The sequence below is a fragment of the Hevea brasiliensis genome, chromosome 10 (genome assembly GCF_030052815.1).
Source record: "Hevea brasiliensis isolate MT/VB/25A 57/8 chromosome 10, ASM3005281v1, whole genome shotgun sequence".
In the NCBI taxonomy this organism is placed as follows: Eukaryota; Viridiplantae; Streptophyta; class Magnoliopsida; order Malpighiales; family Euphorbiaceae; genus Hevea; species Hevea brasiliensis.
The window spans coordinates 90,345,706-90,369,281 of NC_079502.1; the positions used below are offsets into that span (position 1 = coordinate 90,345,706).

Consider the following 23,576-nt stretch of genomic DNA (forward strand, 5'->3'; position numbering starts at 1 on the left):
ATTAAAATAAAATAATATATAATTTATGTAATGTGATGGTAAAATGATTATTTTTTTAATATTATAAAAATTAATATTTTTTAAGTATACATTTTAAAAAGAAATCTAACTTACAAATTTAATAAATAAAAAAATAAAAGTTTTTGAAAGTTTTTTTTTTTAATTTTAAAAATACATTATCTTAAACTTATATTTAAGGGTTTTAAAATTTGAAAACCTTTTTATTAGTTTTAAAACATTATATTCTATAATCTCAAGTTGATGTAGAACTCAAATTAAAAAAAAAAATAATTTTACTTATTTAAAATCAAATATTAGCTTTTTTAAAAGAAAATCATAAAATTACAAGTTTGAATTTAATAATATGATTAGAAAATAATTTTTGGAAAATTACAAGTTTGAATTTAATAATATGATTAGAAATTAATTATAGGGATAAAATGATTATGAAATCAAATAACAGCAAATTTATCAAAAAAATTTTGGGAATTTATTCTCAAATCCATTCCTTTTTATATATATTGAATTTATTTATCTCATTCTTTTATGATTGTTTCCTCTATTGTGAGGGTTTGATTTTTAATTATTACAATTATTGATTTTTATTTAATTGGAGATTTTAGATATTAATTTATAGATGTGAATCCTATATTAATAGAGTTTGATAATGTTTAGAATTTATTTATATACATCAAATCAAATATAAAAAATGAAGAGAAATTACTTTATCATTCAAATCAAATAATTTATATCTTTTATTAAAATCATCTTTAAAAAAAATCCATATTATTATATTGAAAAATCAAGTAATTTTACAACTCTCGTGTATTTATTTATAATATTTAAAATTTTAATATTATTAATAAATTTCTACTTATATAAAAAAAATTCAATTCTCATTGCTTTAAAAAAAGTGTGATTTTCATCTAATTAGGTTGAATATTCGATGAAATATTTCAAATAAAATTTAACATTCCTATTTCAAAAATAATTACTTTTTTAAATTATCTATAAAAAATATAATAACTTTCAATTTATATTTATCTCTATTAAATAAAATATATTTTTTTTAAATCAAAAGCCGATTTATTTGATAGCAAATATATATATATCTATATATATATATATATATATATACTTGACACAAAAATACTAAAAATATCTATTAATTAATTTATTTTAAAAATCAAGTGGTATGTAGTTTTATATCATTTGTCAAATAAAAAATTATATTATTTATTATCAAAAATATAAAATATTATATTCCGACATTTTTATAAAAAATATGCAAGGGAAATAATTAATAATTATCTAAAAAATTAAAATTTAATTTAATTTTAATAGATATATAATTTTTAAAATTTTAAATTAATATATATATATATATATATATATGTTACAGCAAAATAAATTACTTGACTTCTTGAAAAATTGAAATTGTAAAGGAAAATAATAAAAATAATTTATTAATCAATTTATCAATTTATTTTAAAATTTAAAATCAATAATATATATTTTTATAATTTCTAGTAAATACAAAATTAAAATATAAATATTTTTTATTATATTTTTATAATAAAATATTTAAAAAATATAATCATTTAAGAAATAAAATTAAACAATCATATAGTTATTTAAAATTTTAATAAAAATTTAAATTGCGTTTAATACGATTAATTAAAAATTTTAACAACAAAATTTTTAAATATAAAATAAATATAAAATTATATTATTAAAATAAAATAAAAAATTAATTTGAGCAACGCGGGGCAGCATGATTAAAAAAAAAAAAAAAACAGTTGGAACAACGAGAAACTGACCGTAGACGGTCCAAGCCCACCAGTCAGAGTTGTCTCCATCACTACTTATTCGCGCTAAAAGAGGCGATCCTATTGTACGGCCCACCACCGTCTTTCCCGGTTAGCCCATCCACTGGGAAATCCCTCACCATTTCTTCAAAATTTTCATACACCGAAACCAAAAGCAATTTCCCGATACAGAAAGCAAACTTATTCCCCACGCGCCACCGCACGCTTGAATCTTCTGGAAACATGGAGCAGCAGCCCAAGGCGGGGACAGAGCAGAAGAAGGAATCCACGGACCAGGATCAGAAGCCGAACTCCGTACCCGATCCGTCAACCGGAGATAATCATCATGCACCAAATGGAAATGCGAATAAGGACAGTGTCTCGACGGGATCGGATTCTGAGACGCAGGGTCAGGGTGAGGGTGATCAATTGCAATCTCCGAACCGTCCTGGGTCCGCAAGGAAATCGGTCCACTGGAGCCCCGAATTGGTCACTGAATCTCATGCTTCTCAGAACAAAAATGGCAATGACAACGTTCACTTTGACGGATCCAATCCCTACGTTTCTTCATCTCCTGGACAGCTCTCTTCATCATTTTCCTTCAAAGGTAATCATCAATTTCGTATATAAAAATAAACAAACAAATAAATAAAAAATTGTATGCAGGTTACTTTTTGTTTCCCTTTTTTTTTTTTTTCCTTCCGTTTCTTTGAGGGTTTTTCTGTTTTTTCCTTTTGGAGCAGATAAGATGGGAACCGTGCGGGATGTCCTAGTAAGATGGAGAAGAAAGATGGGAGAAACTACTAGGAGGGCTGAGGATCTCGCTGGGAACACATGGCAGCACTGTGAGTTTTTTTTTTTCTTTTAAAAAAATCTTTTAATTTTAATGATTTCGAAGTCTGTTTTTAATCATTTAACGTTATAGGTTTTAGTCGGAGAAATTGCAAAGTTATTGAATTCTCTAATAGAAGTGACAGAACATAAGTTATGTATTTGATAATCATACATGCATCGTATGTAGAGGTGGTAAATGTAAACGTTCAATGATAGGAGATCTTAAAATTGTAATTAAAATTCGAATTTGATTCTCTCATTCTGATTATCAGTTTGTTGTGGTATCAGTGTCAGTGGCTTCTTTTATCTTTGTTATATGTCATTGCTAACATGAACATACACTTTTGTCTATTACTGAATGTTTGGAGTTATAATGAAATATTTTCATGAGTTTTGAGGGTAATTGGTGAGTAGTTAATGGGAATTTTGTGATATTCTGGTATGGATTTGAGGCAAGTATGTGAGAGGAAAAATTTTTTTTGAGGTGTTTGAATTTGATATTTTATTTCAAGGGAGAAGTAGATGCGAGATGATGTGTGGGAAAGCAAGGGAGTTGTATCACGTGTCTAGTTTAGTATAGTAGAAATATAAGGTGAAGAATCATTTCTTGTAAGGTTGTAGATTGATAATGAAAATCCTCATTTTTGCATGAACTTCTGCTCTCTATTTCTCTAGTTTCCCCTCCTCTTCTAGTTTCTCACTCCTATCTCCTTTGGTTTCTTGCTATCCAAACAGATACAGGTTGAAACAGCATTCAATCTGCATCAAGTTGTTATCAGAGCACTTTCCTTGGACCTATGCATCACAAATCACAAATTTCTTCTTCCATTTTACCTGAAAATCTCCTCAAATCCCTTCACCCACCCCCCCGCCCCCCCCAACCTAAACCCTGAATTCTTTGAAAAATTTCCTCAAAACACCATCTTTGCTTCTGAAAATGCAAGCCTTTAGGACACAAAAAAGGAAGACACCAATTTTTGGAATCTAGAAGAATTTGAAGGCAAATAGGTAATTTCAAAACCCTATTTCAAGAAATCATCTCTGCACAAAGACAATATTTTGAGAAAATGATCTTTAAATTGCAATGCTGCAATCAATTCGAAATGGAACTTTAAGATTTAGGCCATTTAGTCTCAACAATGGCAGGTAAAAATCTTGCTCCTATGATGTTCTTTCAAGAAGAAAAAGAAAAAGAATGGCTGCCATTTCAATATGAGGCTGAAGAAAATGTTGATATTGAAGAAAATCATTGGTTCTATGAGTATTGATGATTTGGAAGAGGGTCATCCTTCAAATCATGGTAAAGATCTTGGATCCATGTCAAATTTTAACCCAATTTTCTATGGTAGGATTTTCCAAGTTCTCTGGTGACAATCTTAAATCTTAAAGAGTGGTTATATCAGACAGAACAATTCTTTGAAGAAGAAGGTTTACCTAATGATGCAAGAGTCAATGTTGCTTCAAAGCATTTGGAAGGGGAAGCTTTGCAATGGCAATATGATATTCATGGAAATAAGAACATTTAAGGACATAATAATGTGGGGATAATTATGTTTATGCCTGGAGCTTCAGATTTTGGGATCATAGTTATGATGACCTCATAGTAGAATTAATGGAACTGAAGCAATTAGCTCTTGATAAATGCAAATCTACGAAAAGATCAATTGAGTTTTGACTTTTGAGATGGAAGAAGAGAACCTTTTATGTGAATTAATTTTAGGCTCTTTCGAATTTGAGATGAGTAATGTCCAAGTTATGTAGCAAGGTTTGATGGTGACATAGGTAGAGGTGGTTCAAGAATACAAGTTAATAACTGTCTAGTTCTAGCAAACATGACATTGAACTATAGCAAGTATAAGGTTAGTAACAAGTAATTATTGAAGTTGGATATGGGAGTGATGGGCAATGTGCCTCTCCTCCAATTCGGTGCAGATGAATGGTTTCCTCTAAACTTGAAATTGGCAAATGCTATTTGGGTTGGATTCGGTGTAAAATGAAGGGAAAAAAAAAGTAGATAAGGTGATTGATTTGAATGTGAAGAAACATGAATATTTTAGAAGAATTTGATGCAAAATGAAGGATTGCATGAGATCATTTGCTAGCCTTCAAGTGGGAGAATTACTTTATTGCAGCTTTGCGTCCTTATTGGATAAATTTTGTTCTTCATCATTGTTACAGATCAGACCTGCACACCTTTGAAAGTCAAGATAACCAAAGAAGAAATAGATTGGATGAGAAAAGAAATGAGAAAAGAGAAGAGAAGAGTACATGAGAAGAGAGAGAATATTCAGAGATCAGAGAAAAGTGTTCTTGTTTATTGATTCTTGGAATAGCCTAACAATATAGCTTCTGCTGAGATTTATAGCTCTCAGTAACTGCCCTAATAGAATCAACTACTGTTGTAACAGAATCAGCTACTATGGTAACATCTTTTAACTACTCAACTACCACAGACCACCCTAACTGTTTTATTCCTTCCACATACAATTACAGCCCTTATTCTCATTACTAGTATTCATGACAATCATCTATTGTGGTCTATAGCAAGTAGCAATAATTGTACAAAAGATAGTTCAAAGAATAATATGAGTTGTTCCTCAAGTGCTAATTTTAATGTGCACCTTTCTGTTACCACACTTGAAGATAAAGGTATTAAAGGGGTAGGGATTTATGTGTGGGAAAGTAAGGGAGTTGAGTCACATTACTATTTTAGTATGGTAGCAATAAGGTGAAGAATCCCTTCTTGCAAGGGTGTTGACTGTTGATTGATAGCAAAAATCCTATCTTTATCTCTATCTCTCTGATCTCCCCCCTCTTTGCTTTGTTTTCTCCTCCCATTTTCTCTAGTTTCTTGGTATCCAAACAGATATAGGTTGAATCAATAGTCAAGGAGCAATACATGACCCAGTAATAGAAAAAGTCTTCCTCTCCTTTAGTTTATATTTAAATATCCATTAGGGTCTTCCTCATATATAATAGAGCATCATTATTTACTTTATCATTGTAAAAACGTAGGATTCAAATTATAGTTATGTCATAAAAATTCAAAGGAGCTGAAGTATTTTTAGCAGCACTAGAAAGATGATGGTTTTGGTTGCATGAATTATCTAACAACATTCACATATGATATAGGATTTTAAGAAGTGAAGACCATTTGATGGATTCTTATTGGGTAAAATTTTGTGGATTTTGAATAAAGGTCTTTTAATGTGTCATCACACTTAGAATGTCATTATTTCCAAGTTATTTTTAGCCATGAAGTTTTCAAATCTATTCATAGTTGTTAAGATTTAAAAATAAGAAGAATAAAAAAGAAAGGAAAGAAAAACAGGTGAAGGAAAGAGCCATGAAGGGCTACATCATTTCTCATTAATTTTATAAAATAGAAGGTTATATATATCTCCTATAATTACTTTACTTGATTAGGGATAAAACTCCTATCTATTTAGGAATCTAAATCCTACATTAAGTAGGAATGTAAATCCTATCTAAATAGGAATACATAAAATCTACTAATTAAGAATATAACTAAACAAAAATATAAACTTTTCATAACACTCCCCCTTAAATTGGAGCATGGAATCTCATCAATTCCAGCACTTCCCCTTGATGAGATTCTTATTAGAAAACTATAAGAGATCTAGCAATCACTCAGGTTCAAACACAAAGTGACAGTACTGTACTAAATTCATAAACACCCACACAAAGGCTCGAATGCCAAAAACAAAGCCTTTCCAAAGGCAATGCCGGTGAGGAAACATCAACACAAAGCAACTCACAGGGTTGCACTTCTCTCTCCAAAGGCGATGGCAGCGAGGAAGCACTAAAACAGTAGGTGGATCTTTACCTAAATAGCCCATATGGCTACAATACAGTAGTTGTTCAAACTTCAACAAGCCTTCAAGGGAGTATAAAATGGGCAGCAGAACACAAATAAGGTTGCAAGTCCCCTAACGAAGAAAGAAACAAAGGAGGCTGAGTAATGACAATGTTCCAAAGCAAAAAAACACTTCGAGTAGTCATGCCAAAGCTCACAGTAGCTTCTAGGTGTAATAACACCTACCAAAAAGCTTAAAATCCCAAAGCAAACACCACCACAGCACAATAGCATGAATAGTTCATAACCAAATATCCCCTCCTTAAGCAAAATACAACCAGACTTGGATGGGAACACACTCAATAGTAGTATAGCAAAATCAATAATGCCCAATCCTCAAATAAAATTTCAGCAGTCAGTAGTACTTAATTCTTCACGGACCACCAAAAAGAACACAAACCCAGTGCCACAATATCCAAATTAAGGAGAAAACACGCAAGCTAGAGAGAGCTGTACCAAAAGTAGTGTGAAACAGAGCCTGTGATATCAAGGGTAAGCAATAGCACCTCGAAGAAGTAACCAAACAGGGCAGTAGCACACCAAGGTAGAATCCCTTCTTCAAGTTGACCAAGTAGGAGGAAGCAGGAGGGAAAAAGATTGCCAGAAAATAGCACACATGCCAGTGCTTGGAGAAGCAAGAAAAATCTGACAAAAGGCGTGGGTGAGTTACACACGCCACCTTAGGTCACCGGAATTTGGCAGGGCACTGATCGGCAGCAGGGATGGCTACAATGGTGGGCAGTGACACGAGTCAAACACCCTAGATGGGTGATCTTGAAGTGGCTACAGGGGTTCTCTTGAACAGGGACGAGATTTTTTTTTTTCCTCGAAAAACAGGGACGAGATTTAAAAGCAATCCAGAATTTTGATCTGAAAAACCTAGTAGGTTTGAACCCGAAAACTGACAAGATTTCAAAGGGAAAAATTTCAGAATTACAGTTATAAGATCTAAAAATAAGAACAAAAAATAAAGGGAAGGAAAAGAAGAGAAGGAAAGAACCATAAAGGGCTACATGCTTTTCTCATTAATTCTATAAAATAGAAGGTTACACACACAAACACACACAAACACACACACACACACACACACACACACACACACACACACACACACACACACACAAATCTCCTATAATTACTCTACTCGATTATGAATAAAACTCCTGCCTATTTAGGAATCTAAATCCTACATTAAATATGAATAGAAATCCTACCTAAATAGGAATATATAAAATCTACTAATTAAGAATCTACTAATTAGGAATATAACTGAACATAAATATTGACTTTCCATAACAGTTGTCAATAGCATGCCTTATGGTGTGGACCCAGGCCCAAGGGTCTATCCATAGAGTGGCTCAGGCAAGGATCCATGCCGTAGGTATATGCCTAGGCAGCCAGGTGCCATCCTTATGGATATGGACAAAGTAGGGATCATGTTTGTTTCAAATTAGATCTTTACTTTGTTGGTTTCTGCTTGTATCATTGGGTTTTTATTTTATTTTATTTTTTATCTTATATCTATGTGATTTGATTTTGAATGGTACTAACTATGTCAATAAAATAAGTGCAGTTAGATGGAATTAGCTCTTATACAATAAATTTTGTGCCTTAATTCCAAAATAGTGGTGAGCTGGCAAGCCCAGGCCAATGACTTCTTGTATCCTGTTTCTCTGTCTTCTCTTTTCTGCACAATCTGATTTCCCTATTATGGATTTTATAATGAGCAGTTGGAGAAGAAAAAGAGGATATCTAGGTATATCTTTCTATCAATGTTAATGAGGATTACTATTAGTTTTCTAGGAGAAGCTTCTTTTAGAAATTCAAGTTTGCCTTTGTGATTTTGTGCTTCTGTGTTGAAATAGGACTAGTGGCAGTGGCTTCCCCCCCCTTCCTTCATCTCATCTTGCATGTACATTACTCATGTTGAACTAGTCTTAGTCATATGCATATTGCTTGTCAACATTAGCTGATATGCAATGATGTCATATAAAATTGGATGTTTGGTGACTCGAAACAAGTGGTAGACTTTCTTTTGTACAATATTAAGTATATGGGCTATTGGAATGGTTTGAATGCAAATTCTTATTTTTGTGTTTCATTATATTATGTGTGACTTGTGTTACTTTTTGTTATGGCTTCTTTTACTCTCAAATTACTAATCATTTTTTCCCCAATTCAAATCAGTGAAGACAGCACCTAGCTTTACAGATGCTGCATTGGGAAGAATTGCTCAGGGGACAAAGGTCCTCGCAGAAGGTGGTTACGAGAAGATCTTTCAACAGACATTTGAAACAGTTCCTGAGGAGCAACTCCAAAATTCTTATGCATGTTATTTATCAACATCAGCTGGTCCAGTAATGGGGATTTTATATGTATCTACAGCCAAGCTTGCATTTTGTAGTGACAATCCCCTTTCATATAAATCGGGTGGCCAAACTGAATGGAGCTATTATAAGGTATGTTTTCATTGGCACTATCTAAATCCATTGTATTCCTTATCAATAGTTGGAAGATCTTAGTTTTCATTATAATCAGTAGATTGCACTTTCATGTAAGTTTGCATGTGTTTCCTGCATTTGAGCCTTATTGTTGTATTGTTTTACTATTTATTAAGCTTACAGATATGTGTTCCACAATTTCTTAAATAATTTAGTGTCAGTGAGACAATTGATACATGGATTGAACCTTGGTAATTTTACATGACAAATTCAAAATTAGTGACCATGATGGGATTTAACAATTTCTGTAAATGCTGTTGAAAATAAGCTTGCTTTTCTCATTGCTAGTTTTATTGTTTAGGGCTTTAGTTGCTATGTACTGGGTTACTGGCCTGGTCTCGCCTGACTCTTGTTTATTGGGTTGTTTGTAACAAAAAAATGGTTAATTTAAGGTGTTCTCCCACTGGCCACACTCATGTCAGTGCAGTTTTTATTAATTTGAATATTCTGGTATCAATGTAACTTGTATGATGTCTTCTATTACTGGTGTTAATTGCTTGCTTAATGTTCCTTTTGATCTTTTCTTAGAATTAGGTAATACCACCTTAAAAAAAAAAAAAAAAAAAAAAAAAAAAAAGAACTAGGTAATGCCAATCTGCTGGCTGATCATGCGTCCAGCACCTTAATAATTAGCAGCAGAGCATCAAAGGTACTTGGGAGTTTTAGAAGTAGGTCTAATTAGTAGCATTTATTACTGGACAAGTATCAGAACTAAACATACTGGCAGTGAAAGCATTTTCTGTCTTTCAAGCATAATAAATTTTAGGCCAATTGGTAGAATAAATCCAAACCTTTACGTGTATTGCTCACTTTATCTTAAACTTTTAATTTTGGACAATTTAATCATAACTTTTAAAATTGAAAAAAATTATCCAAAGGGGATTTCGACTTTTGCCATTTGGATAGCCAAGTAGACTTGCCTTGTAACATTTTTTTAATAAATTAATTTATCTCATCATTTAATTCAATTGGCTAAAAAGATCTAAACCTTTACGCTTGTTGCTCATTTTATTCAAACTTTTTAATTTTGGACAATTAAACCAAATTGAATAAAATTTATCCATCACTCAAATTTTATCCCCAAATTTTAATAAGTAAATTATAATTTAGTCTCTGAGGTTTCACAACTTATTTTCTATATTTTCAAAATCAAGCAATTTAATCTTGAGATTTGGCAAAACCTACAATTTAGTCCCTCCATCCAATTGATAGTTAAGTATGGCAATGGTGATCAAAATGCCCTCAACTCTATATATTTCCTAGGAGAGAAAAAGGGAAGCCACGAGTTTCCTTGCCCTGTGTAAAGTAACAAGTTTGAATCAATCTTAGGGAAGGGGATTGAAATAGAATTCTTGGAGAACTAATGAGAAACAGTGAGATTAGATGAGAAAAGAATAGAACAAAATGAGAAGATAAAAGAGTTTAGAGATGAGAGAAAGTATTATTGAATATCATTCTTGAATGAATAGATACAGGTATGACTTCTTCCTTTTATACGCAGTAGTAACTGCTACCTAACAACTCCTTAACAATCTCCAGACAACCGAAACTACCTCTAACTACTTGAGGCATTTCCGTTCAAAAGTTGTTACAGTAGTTTCCCTCCAATTCTAACTACCCGACCCTTGCCACTATTTATTCTTTTTCCTTCTATGATATGTAACACCCTAATTTAGTCATCACAGACTGCGATCGAGTTAGGACCCTCTTCTGTCCACCAGTCTATCCCTAGATGAACCAATAGCCGCTAGAAACACTAAGATCGAAGCTAAAGGGAGAGATCTCACTGGTCGAGTCACAACTCGTAAACCTAACTTGATTGGATCTTTGTTTTTCCGGCCCAATAACTTATTTTATTTTAAGAAATCAAAATTTTACTGATTAAAATCCAATAAACATATATTAAAAAAAACTAAGAAAAATTCTAAAACAATTCTGGAAAAATTTTTACAGGAAGAAGAGTTAATTTTGGAAAGAATAGTATATTTATTATACTATTTTATTATAAATTTAAATTAAGGGACTAAGTTGTAGGTTTTCCCAAATCACATAAGCTAAATTGCTTGATTTTAAAAATGTAGTGACTAAGTCATAAGGTTTCACCAAACTTTAGAAATTAAATTGTAATTTATCAAATTCTAATTTGGGCGTTGGATGAAATTTCTTTAATTTTGAAAGGTTTGGTACAATTGTCCAAAATTAAAAGATTTGAATAAATTGAGCAATAAACGCAAACATGTGGACTTATCCAACCAATAGGCTAGTGATGAGGTGGATTAAATTTATTAGAAAATGTTACGTGGCATGATTATTTAGCTATCGGGGTGTCAAAAAAATTCCCAAATTAGAATTCGGATTTTGGATAAAAATTTTTTGATTTTGAAAGTTACGATTAAATTGTCTAAAATTAAAAGATTTGGATAAAAGGAGTAATATATGTAAAGGTTTGAATTTATTCTGCCAGTTGGCCTAAATTTTAATGTGGGCACATACTCATTTGCAAGGTCGAGAAATAAGATATTGTTATTCCTATGGTCGTTAATCAAGAAGCTAAGGAAAAGAAGTTACCGCTGTTAATTAGTCACATCAGTTTAGTTAGCTGGTCAGTAGCTGTTACTCTTAACTGATAAATAAGAGAACTCAATTGTAATTAAGGCATTCAAGATTAATCAATACAAAGTCTATCTCTCTCTTTGTCTTCTCTTCTCTCTCTTCTTTTTCTTATCTCTTCACTGTTTTTCTTACTATTTATCCCTTAATTCCCTTCTCTTTTTTATCTTTCAAACACCCTTTTTGTGACAGGTCACAACAATTGGCATTAGAGTCATCACATATCCTAGGGATTTCTTAATTTCTTCTCCCTTCTTGCTTTCCTCTCTCGTGATCCTTCATAACTTCCCTTCTTTCCACATTCTCCCCCTTTCCTCTATTTTCTGTTCTGCCAAACATTCTTCTGAGTTGAGATCTGGATTCACTATCTCTTTCTTCTAAATTCTAATTCCACCGGCAACAATGGAGAATGAAGCAATGTACACTACTTCTAAGAGCCAATTGAGGCTTTGAAGATAAAAACAAGAAACACCAACAAATTGTAGGAAATCTGAGAAATTTTCAACAAAAAATTGATGAAGATTAGTGGAAATTTCAACAGAAAATGGATGAAATTCTGGATCAATTCGGGGAAATTGTTTGGAGCTCAAACCAAAGAAGGGGTACCATCAATCTTACATGAATGGGAATGTTCCAATTTTGATTCAAATAATATTGGTTCAAGAACAGTTGATCCAAGATGCAATTATGGCTGTCCAGATTGGTGAAGTTTGAAAGGAAAACCATAAAAAATTCACTAATCAGTTTTTTTTTTTTTAGAATAAGTTAATCAGATTTTAATGTCTCTTGAGCAATTACGTGTTGAGAAGAATGACCAGGACCCCATTACCAATCTTATTTCTCCAGTTCAACCTAAGAGTGACAATCAAGAATTGATGGTGAATATGAATTCTTCAATTAGTGATGGTAATTACTATTTTATTAACCCTGAACTTGTTAAATTCCCTGAGTCATCACAGGACTGGTTTTGTTCAAAGGGTTTTTAAGCCTGAAATTGTCCAAGTTGATGGGAATAATCTTCATTTTGAAGAAGATATGGGAGTTGCAGGAACTGTGGGTCTTGTAAGACAGTTCTATATTATGAGTGCCATGATCTTTTATTAAAACCAAGAGGTAATACTTTCCTCAAGGAAAATAGATTCAAGATGTGGAGAAAACAGAATGAAAATGCAATTTTGTTAATAGAAGTGTGGTGCACAACACATGTTTTTGAGAATGTCCTTGTAGAGAATTTTCCGGCAGTTTTTTGAAGTATTTGAATTGGATTATAGTTCTGCTTCTAAAAACTCATATGGTCTAAAAGCAATGATTCATTTGAAGAAAATCATGCTGTTGGCTGTTGGTACAAAATCAAATACATGGAATTCATATTTAATTCTTGGCTCAAGTGTTTTTTTACACTTGGTACATGGATGTAGCAATTGAATGTGTGGATCGTTAGGCAGATGTTTGGAACTTCATTTACATATTGGCAAAGATCAATCATCTTGAGGGTTGGTGCCATGGAAGAAAGCCTTGTCTTGTGTTCAAGTTTGTTGAAAATGGTAGCTTATGGGACTACTTGTCTGAGATAGAATTGGATAGGCAGCTTACATGGGCATAAAGGCTGCAGATTGACTTTGATGTAGCACCCTTCAATAACTCAAAGAGGAGGGTGCTTTTATGCCTGTGGACCATAATCAATAAGCTAAGGATAAGAATCTAGAGCTGTTAGTTACATTAGTTTAGTTAGCTGATTAGTAGTAGTCACTCTAAATTGATAAATAAGAAAACTGAGTTGTAATTTACATGCTCAAGATTAATTAATGCAAAGTTTATCTCTCTCTCTCTCTCTCTCTCTCTCTCTCTCTCTCAAATGCCCTTGTTGTGACCAGGTCGCAACAGTTATTTTGGCAGGTCTCAGGAATGAAGAAAGTGTTGTAAACTTGATATAGATCAGCAAAGTAATGAATCATACTAGGTCTATTTGTTTGTTAAAGTTTACTTGGGCTGAATTTTCAAGGAAAAAATCTAAATGACTTGATAGAAGCATAATATAATTCTAAGCAAAATTCACTATCATGGCAAAAATCATCGATATGTAAGTTCATATTGGTGCCTGATGATGGATGGTAGAAAGGTTGTTCTTTCTGTATCTATATTTTTCCTTTTCAGCCAAATACATAACTTGCTCCCAATAATTTCACTGAAAAGTTTGGTGGCACCCCAAACTTTTATTTTTACCTATTAAATACCTCAACTTCTATTTTTGTATATATTAAATGCAAATTCATCTAGTCAATGAGTTGTGTGAATGAACATGGATAAGGACAAGTAAACTACAGTAATAATATTGATATGACATTTTAATAATGTTGTTATGTGTAAGAATTGTCATTTGAAAGAGAGAAAGGGGAGAAAAATAGTGAAGAATGAGTGAAAAAGTAAAAATGAAAAAAATAATGTAAGTGATATCAATAGCATGCATGACAAAAGCATTGTTTTTAGACCCGAGCTAGTTACTGAACCGATGAATATAGAGGACTAAGGATTTAAGGTTCAGCTGAAGTTTAATTGATATAATATTAAATAAATGTTGATTATATTATAAAATTAGTAATCTCATAAAAATAATAATAATGTATTACTATAATTACTAGTTTGATATATTTTATAAATAATTTTCAAAATAAAGCTAATTTAATTTTAATATGTAAAATATTTTCAAAAAAAAATTATAATAGGAATTTTAATTTTTAAATAATAGTATTATATAATAAAAGAAATATTTAAAGAATTTATAGTAATGAAAAATAAATTTGATATGTTAAAATTTTATAGTACATTAAATAGATAAAAAAAAACGTTATATACTTTTATGATGTGAAAGATGATAAAGTAGAAGAATAATTAAATTAGTCAAGTAATGATAATATAATAAATTATTAATAATTATTATATATTACTAAATGAGGAGCAACTGTAAGAGGTCCTCCTTACCCCTGTCCTTTCTTTCTTTCTTTCTTTTTCTCCTTATTCTTTCTAATTTCTCTTGTCTCACGAATTCAATCATGTATGCTATGAACAATGGGACTTGACAGCCAGCAAGCATTCTTTTGAAAACGCTATATATATATATATATATATATATATATATATATTATTCATTTTAATTTTTTTTATTTTAATAAAGTGTAATTCACTGTTCTGACTACAATATTGTGATCATTTTATCTTGTTGCTATTCCTCATTTTTGGTCTTTTTTAATAATTTTTTTTTTTTATTTTGTTGCTAAAAGTGAAGACTTTCTTTTTAATTTTTATATGATATATCTTTGAATCTTTCGACATGCTGCCTTTTTTTTTCTTTTCAATTTGTTGAATCTTTTGAGCTACTTCACATTTTTGTTTAGATGTTTTATTTTATTAATAGAATTTCTGAATTTCTATTTATTTATTTTAATTTTTAAACCACTTAAGTGTTTATATATAAATTCAAATTATTATTTTTATTATTTTATTTTTCGGTTATTGTCATTTTAATTTCTTTAAAATTATTTAAATATTTAATTATTAAATTTGCATTAATTATTATTATCTTTATTAAATCAATTTTAAGAGGACTTTATTTTATAATAAAATAAATTTTATTATATTAATGAAATATCATACTTTGATTGCTTTATAAAAAAAGTATAATAACAATAAATTATTGGTCTAATTTAGCAACACTTCTTGCTCTTTTTTATTTTTTGCTAATTGACATAATTATTGTTTTGTTATTATTATTATTAAAAAATTAATATCTTTAGACTTTTTCATAATACCTATTTAGAGTTGTTGGTCAAGTAAATGTATAAATTTGAGTTATAAGTAACAAATAATTAAATTTGCTTTTCTCTTAAATTCTTATGTACTTCACAATATATTTAATTTATTTTTAATAATTATAAAATATTTTCAAACAATGTGCAATTGTGCATATATATTATTTTTATATACTAAATCTTTTGCCATGAGGATAGTGTTAAACTTTTTTTAGATGGTTAATTAATTTATTTTTTTAATCGATATTATTATTATTATTATTATTATTATTATTATTATTTTCAAACAATGTGCAATTGTGCATATATATTATTTTTATGTACTAAATCTTTTGCCATGAGGATAGTGTTAAACTTTTTTTAAATGGTTAATTAATTTATTTTATTATTATTATTATTATTATTATTATAACTAGAATCTGTAATTAAATATTTTTTATTATCAAATTTTATTTTATTTAATTTCTAAGTAAATAATAAATCTTATATTATTAGTATTAGTTAGTCTAAAACTAAACTATATACATTACAAGGAATATGCAATATAATGAATGATTAAAATTTTATTATTAGTATAAGGTGTACATATATTATTTGATATTATTATAAAATATAATTGGATATATTTTATATAAATAATTTTCTATTTATTAATTATATTAATATGATAAATATATATAAAAAAAAAATACCTGCAGCATCTATGGGCCTTTGAGCTTTTACTTATTACTCACATGCCTGTGGCCTTTGAGGTCATGGGTTCAACACCCACTAGAAGCAACAAAGCCATATTTTTCAAATGAAGGAGAAACCCGTTTTAAAGCGAGACCTATTGGCCAGTGGTTTGGTTCTCGGTTAATTTGGTTCAATCAGCCGGTCTAGTCTGGTTTTAATAACTATGAACAGAAGTACTAATAATTTGTTTAACTAAGGATTTATTAGTTATAAAAATATTAGTTATAAAAATAAAACTATGGGTCAAATAGGTTACAATAAAAGTTAGGGGTGCCAATAGACTTTTTAGGTAAAGTTCATGTGTCAAGTTATGTATTCAGCCTTTTGCTTTTATTAATATGAATTAATGTGTATGTTATCTTGGAGTAAAAATGGAGATTAACTTTCTGGATACTATTATTTGTTTCTTGATTGTAGAAGACAGAGAATTTAGAGAATTTCTTTTATATTTCTTCATACAAAAATAATTTACAAGAATTCTAATTTATACACAAAGGCTAGGACTAAATAGGAAACTAATAAATACAATGATTCCTAATTATATTCTAATTTACAGCTAATTTACACTAATTAAGGGATTTATACTAATTAAGGGATTCTAACACTCCCCCTAAAGTTGGTTTATGTATGTTGCACATGTCTAACTTGCAAACTAGGGTATGAAACTCTTTACAACTTAATCCCTTAGCGAACACATCAGCTAACTGGTCTTTCGACCCTACGTAAGAAATACTTAAGGAATCATTGACAACTTTTTCTTTTATGAAGTGTCTGTCAATCTCTATATACTTGGTTTGATCATGCTGAACTGGATTGTGAACTATACTGATGGCAGCTTTGTTATCACAGAACAAGGACAAACCACTAGCTTTCAGCAATTTTAATTCCTCCATCAACTTTCGTAACCACAATAGTTCACAAATACCTTGAGCCATTGCTCTAAACTCAGCCTCTGCACTAGATCTAGCTGTCACATTTTGCTTCTTGCTTTTCCAAGTGACTAGATTATCACCAACAAAAGTACAGTAGCCAGATGTCGATCTCCTATCATTAAGAGATCCAGCCCAATCTGCATCTGTAAAGGCCTTAATCTGAAGATGGCCATGCTTTGAGAAAAGAAGTCATTTCCCAGGGGCTGATTTTAAGTATCGCAAGATGCGGAAAACAACCTCTAAATGAGGTTAACGAGGATCATGCATATACTGACTCACTAGACCCACTGCATATGCTATATCTGGTCTGGTATGCAAAAGATAAATCAGTCTGCCAACAAACCTCTGATATCTCCCTATATCCACTGATTTCCCAACTCCAGCTTGCAATTTGTGATTTTCCCAATGGGAGACTTTGCTGGCTTACAACCTAACATTCATGTTTCCTCCAACAGATCCAATATGTACTTCTTTTGAGAAATAAAGATTTCTTCATCTGATATGGCAACCTCTATTCCAAGAAAGTACTTTAGCCTTCCCAAATCTTTGATTTTAAACTCCTATGCTAGTCGCTCCTTTTAGATGAGCCATTTCTTCCCTATAATTGCCAGTTACCACAATATCATCCACATAGACAATAAGTAGAGTGATCTTACCCTTATAGTGTTTTATAAACAATGTGTGATCAACATTGCTTTGGCAGTATCCAAAGAAAACTATAGCCTTACTGAACCTGTCAAACCATGCCCTAGGTGACTGTTTTAAGCCATACAGTGCTTTCTTCAATCTACAAACTTTTCCTCTGGTCTTCTCATCTTCAAATCCTGGAGGAATTTCCACATACACTTTTTCTTCCAAATCACCATGTGGAAATATATTTTTTACATCAAACTGTTGCAAATCCCACTCAAGATTTACTGCACATGATAGTAAAATTCTGATGGTATTCATTTTAGCAACAGGAGCAAAGGTTTCCTAGTAATCTACCTCATACGTCTGTGTGAAGCCTTTCGCTACCAGCCTAGCCTTGTACCTTTCAATTGAGTGATCTGCTCTATGTTTCACAGTGAACACCCACTTGTATCAAACTGATTTTTTTTCCAGTGGAAGAATAACAAGTTCCCATGTCTTATTCTTTGCCAGAGCTTTCATCTCCTCCAGCATGGCTGCCTTCCATTTTGGATCAAGACATGCTTTCTTTCAATCCTGTGGGATAAAAACAGAGGAAACAGACAATAGAAAGGCTCTATAGGATGGAGACAAAGAATCATAGGAAATGAAGTTAGAGATGGGATGTTTAGTATAGATTTTAACACCTTTTCTGAGAGTAATATATCAATATCATTATCAGAAGAAGGAAAAATAGACTGAGAATTAAAATTAGACTCTTCAGGAACCAAAGGAGACTCATCAATGTTCAGGAATTGAATATAGAGATTCCGATTGATCAGTAGTCTCCTGCTCGATGGCTATATTTGTCTTGTTCCGCCGAGTATAGATTCTCAAATCTGATCTATTTAATCTCTCTCGAGATTTAGGTGACTCCCCCTGAGTATCATTATTAAGTATAGGCTTTAAACCCAGATTTTCTCTTTGAAGTTGAAAGTTAGGAGAAGACAAAGAAGAAGGGAAAGACACCTCTTCTTCCTTCCTATGCTCCCCCTGAAGAGGTAGATGGAAATAAAATTCAGATTCCCTAAAGGTAATATCCATGCTCACAAAATATTTTCGTGTAGGAGGGTGGTAACACCTATACCCCTTCTGAGTACTGGAATAACTAACAAAGGCACACTTAAGGGCTCGAGGTTCTAACTTTTCCCTATTAGGCTGATGAACAAAGCAAACACAATCAAAGACCTTTGGAGGAACAGTATATGAATTTTTACCTTGCAAAACCTCTAAAGGACTCTTAAGCTCTAAAGTCCAAAGTGGCATCCTGTTAATAAGATATGCAGCAGAAAAAATAGCATACCCCCAGTAAGGTTTGGGAATATTCATTGTAAACATAAGAGACCTAGCAACCTCAAGTAAGTGTCTATTTTTTCTCTCAGACACTCCATTTTGAGCACTAGTGTTAACACAACTAGGCAGATGCAAAATTTCATGTGACTTCAAATATTCCTGAAAAACTCAATTCATATACTCTGTGCCATTATCAGTTCTCAGTATTTTAACATGAGCATTAAACTGGGTGCTAATCATTTTGTGAAACTGCTGAAAACATGAAAATACTTCATTTTTCCCTTTAATCAGATATACCCAAGTTAACCTACTACAACAATCAATAAAGGTTACAAATTATCTATAACTCTATAAAGACACAGTTTGAGTAGGCTCCCACACATCAGAATGGATAGTCATAAAAGGAACTGAAGCCTTATTATTTATTGCCGGATAAGATTGTCTAGTATGTCTGGCAAACTCACCAACATCACATATTAACAATTCAATTTTGCATTGCTTAAACAAAAGAGGATAAAGTTTCTCTAAAACAGTAAATGAAGGATGTCCAGGTCTCCTATGCCACTAGATAATTTCTTCCTCAGCACCCGTAGACTGTCCCAACATGGTCTAATCAACACAATCATTCAATAAATATAACCCATCTTGCAGTCTACCACTGTCAATCGTTCTTCCTCTTATCAATTCCTGAAATACACAGTGAGTAGGAAAAAATTCAATTTTGCAGTTGAGAGCTTTTGTGATAGAACTAACAGACAAAGGATTAATAAGAAAGCTAGGCACATGTAAGACAGAACTAAGACTTATAGTAAGAGTGCATTTAACAGAACTTGTTCCAGAAACATTAGATAAGGATCCATCCGCAGTGTTGACTTTTTCTTTTCCTAAATATGAAGAATAGGATATGAATTTATTCAAAGAGCCTGTCATATGTTTGTTTGCTCCAGAATCTATAACCCAAAATGAATTATTATGATTGGTAAGAAAAGCATTACCTGAGTTAACGAAGTTAGAAGAGGCAACTATAGTGGATTGTGATTCAAGCTGTGATAGGAATCGTCTTAGAGTCTGTACCTCTTCATTGGAAAACATTCCAGTGATAGCAATATCTTCAGAAACACTCGCAGCTTCAGATACATTTGCTTGTGGTCTGGCAAAGCCCATCCTTTTTCCTCCACGCCCTTTAGTTGGGCGGCCATGCAGCTTCCAACATTGTTCTTTGGTGTGCTGGGATTTCCCACAGTAGTCACAATGCAAGTGATCCTTATCTGATGGACCATGTGACTGTTCTCGTAAGGAGTTAGCAGTCAGCCCAGCCTTATCAACAGCTGTAGAAATGATCATGACACTCTTTCTGCTCTCCTCCTGCTGAATATAAGAATATGTCTTCCTTAAGGTGGACAAAGGATCCTTACCAAGTACTTGGACGCGAATCTGATCATACTCCACATTTAACCCAACAAGAAAATCATATATGCGCTCCTTCTCAATCCATTTCTGGAACTTAATTGCATTAACCGAACATGAAGCCTGAAAGTCCTGATAGAAATCCAATTCTTGCTATAGACCACTCAATTCTGCATAATACTGAGCAACAGTCAACTCACATTGTTTCATTCCATGAATCTTGTTTCTAAACTCATAAACTTGTGCATCATTCCTAACTTGAGAATAAGTATGAGAAACAACACTCCAAATTATAGCTGCATTGTCCAATAGTAAATACCCGCGAGCTATATGAGGTTGCATAGAATTGATGAGCCATGACATAACAAGAGAGTTCTCCGACTCCCACTGATTGTAGGTAGAACTAGTACTTTCTCGTTTTTTCTTATCTCCAGTGATATACTCCTGTAGTCCTCTAGCCTGAATGAATGGTAGACAGATCTAGACCATGCCAAATAATTAGTTCTATCCAACTTTACAGGACTAATTTGTAAAGAGGGATTATCACCGACAAATCCAGCTTTTGTTTCAGAGGCTTCCTTCTTTTCATTAGTCATTTTTCAATTAAAGGAATAGGTACTGAGGCAAAAAATAAGAAACTGGACAATGGAAGGTGCAAAAAAAAAATAAATAAATAAATGTGCAAACCAGCTGTGAAAACACGTTGGTCAGAGGCGCGCCAGACAGGGAAGGTCGTTGGCCAGAGAAATCACTGGAAAAAGGGCGCACGCGCTAGTGCGTAAAGAATGACGCGAGACTTCTGGAGGCGCGTGAGCTCACGTGCTTCACCGGACGGCGGTGGGACTCCGGCCGTAGGCCTATCGGCTGGTGTCCTTCCTCCTCAGGTGGGTGGTGACAGTCACCTCCCTTCTTAGAACGACGTAGAAGCTTGACCCATAAAAAACTACCTAGAACTACACTGTTCATGCCAAAAAAATTTGGCACAACTCTAATACCATGTAGAAGACAGAGAATTTCTTTTATATTTCTTAATACAAAAATGATTTACTAGAATTCTAATTTATACACAAAGACTATGACTAAATAGGAAACTAATAAATACAATGATTCCTAATTATATTCTAATTTACAGCTAATTTACACTAATTAAGGGATTCTAACATTGATGTTTATTGTGGAACTAGTAATTTGTCCTCTCTACTAATTTGCAGGATCTTGAGCAACCTTTACATGCTTATGTTTTAAGTATGGTCTACCATATATGCAAATATGTCATGTTTTTCCTTCCAAAGAAAAGAGTTTCATTAGGCCCTAATTGGGCATCAAAGAAAGTTGAGTACAAAGTAGGGCCTAGGTAACAATCCAACAGACTAACCCCAACATCACTAGTTTTCAGTTAAAAGAGGCCCAACAAAGTTAGCTAACGGATTATTCGGCCCAAAGGCTCGGAAACTCAAAACCCTAGCTAAAAGAACACAAAGAAGCAAAGGAGGTAGCCAACCCCTATAGCACCAGCCACCCCACTGATGCCTAGGAGAGATCGTTGGATTCTTGCATGGAAAAGGAGCTCAGCACCATCCCAAAAATCTCCTTCCAAAAATCAAAGCAAGGCCTACTAGAGATAGAATCAACCCATTACAAACAAATGCATGGAGAATCGACGGGCGGAGCTCGAATGTCGTCTTCAACTTCAAGGGTTGGGTGGCCATATGAGTGAGCTGACTATGCGACTCTTGAGATGCTAGCCCTTACAGCATCAGTGCATCCTTTCACGGGCTAAACTAGAGGAAGAACCAAGTCGACTTAAAGTTCTTTGGCCAGACTTAACAACATCGCATATTACTGAGGAAGACTCTCTCACCATTTGGCACTGAACCTGCAAGAGAAACAAAAAGAAGCACAGCCCAAAAGCTATTTACAGATCCACCTGAGATGGGGAGAGAGAAAAGCGCTTGTTGGGTGGAGGAGGAGAGCCATCCCTTGCTCGGAAGGTGCAGGGGACGGCTGCAATCTACAGCAGTAAAGAGGCTTTAAATGCCCAGAAAATGAAAGAGGACTTGAGAGGATTTTCTCTCTCTAGAGACGAGAGAGAGAGAGAGAGAGAGAGAGAGAGACAGAGAGAGAATGAATAGCTTTTACAAAAATAGATGTAAATATGTTGTAAATATGTCATGTACGTGACCCTAATTGGGGTTATGAATATTTAAAGTTCTGCAATCTGATGTGTGTTACCTTACTATCTTGAATTGGGAACCACTGTCATGTGGTTATAGGTCTACTACTTGCTAATCCATTTATGATAGTTCAGTGCTGATCTCTCGATGGGAATTCTCTCTTGCTTGTTCTATCAGTGTGGACTTTACGTTGATCTTAGCTATTACTCCATTATTAATGTGCCATTTCATTAATGTCCGTTTATTTAGGTATTTGCTGTAGTTATAATGTCTGTCTGCCTCTGTGTCATGATTTTCTTACCATATTTGTACTCCTCTTTTGTTGCTAAAATAGGTGGTTATCCCATTGCATCAGCTTCAAGCTGTCAATCCTTCATCAAGTAGAACAAATCCTGCTGAGAAATACATTCAGATTATTTCTGTTGATAATCATGAATTTTGGTTCATGGGCTTCTTAAACTACGATGGTGCTGTGAAATGTCTACAGGATGCTTTGCAGGCCCATAGTCTACAGTCTGTGTGATACTAGACTACTAGTCCTTTCCGGTCAAACTTTTGCCATCACATAATCTTATCTTGTAAGCAGAAGTTTTCAACCTGTGCTGCCCAAGTGCGAATGTGATAACAGCGCATGTTGCAATTCCTTGGAAATTTTTCTTTGTTCCTCAGGGAATGAAATTAGGTAATCAGAGTTTATAAACATTTTCTTTTTCTATATATAATATATGTGTATGTATCAAATCTTCTCTTTCTTCTTTTTCTTAGTCCATATAGTTGTAATTTTTGCATGATACAACTCATTTGGAAACAACTTATTGTATGAATCTTTTGTGAGATTAGCTGTTACTTTCACCTATTTACCTGCCTGCTTAACCTCTATTGATCATTTTGAGGTTGTTTCCGCGCAGTCTGTACATACTTTTTCCAGAG

At 32.7% G+C, this 23,576-nt stretch overlaps 1 protein-coding gene across 1 annotated transcript; it reads left to right on the plus strand.

Moving 5' to 3' along the window:
* The first annotated feature begins 1,800 nt into the window (after positions 1 to 1,800).
* LOC110634468 (GLABRA2 expression modulator) lies at positions 1,801 to 23,502 on the plus strand. Its single transcript, XM_021783475.2, has 4 exons — positions 1,801 to 2,415; positions 2,552 to 2,653; positions 8,707 to 8,978; positions 22,981 to 23,502. Exons 1-4 carry the CDS (start codon positions 2,052 to 2,054, stop codon positions 23,167 to 23,169), a joined length of 927 nt encoding a protein of 308 aa, XP_021639167.2. The 5' UTR covers positions 1,801 to 2,051; the 3' UTR covers positions 23,170 to 23,502.
* The last annotated feature ends 74 nt before the right edge of the window (positions 23,503 to 23,576 follow it).

Coding starts and splice junctions, on each gene's coding strand:
- LOC110634468 (XM_021783475.2), top strand. CDS start 2,052: ATGGAGCAGCAGCCCAAGGCGGGGACAGAGCAGAAGAAGGAATCCACG. Junction 2,416..2,551: donor TTCATCATTTTCCTTCAAAG/GTAATCATCAAT, acceptor CTTTTGGAGCAG/ATAAGATGGGAACCGTGCGG. Junction 2,654..8,706: donor TGGGAACACATGGCAGCACT/GTGAGTTTTTTT, acceptor AATTCAAATCAG/TGAAGACAGCACCTAGCTTT.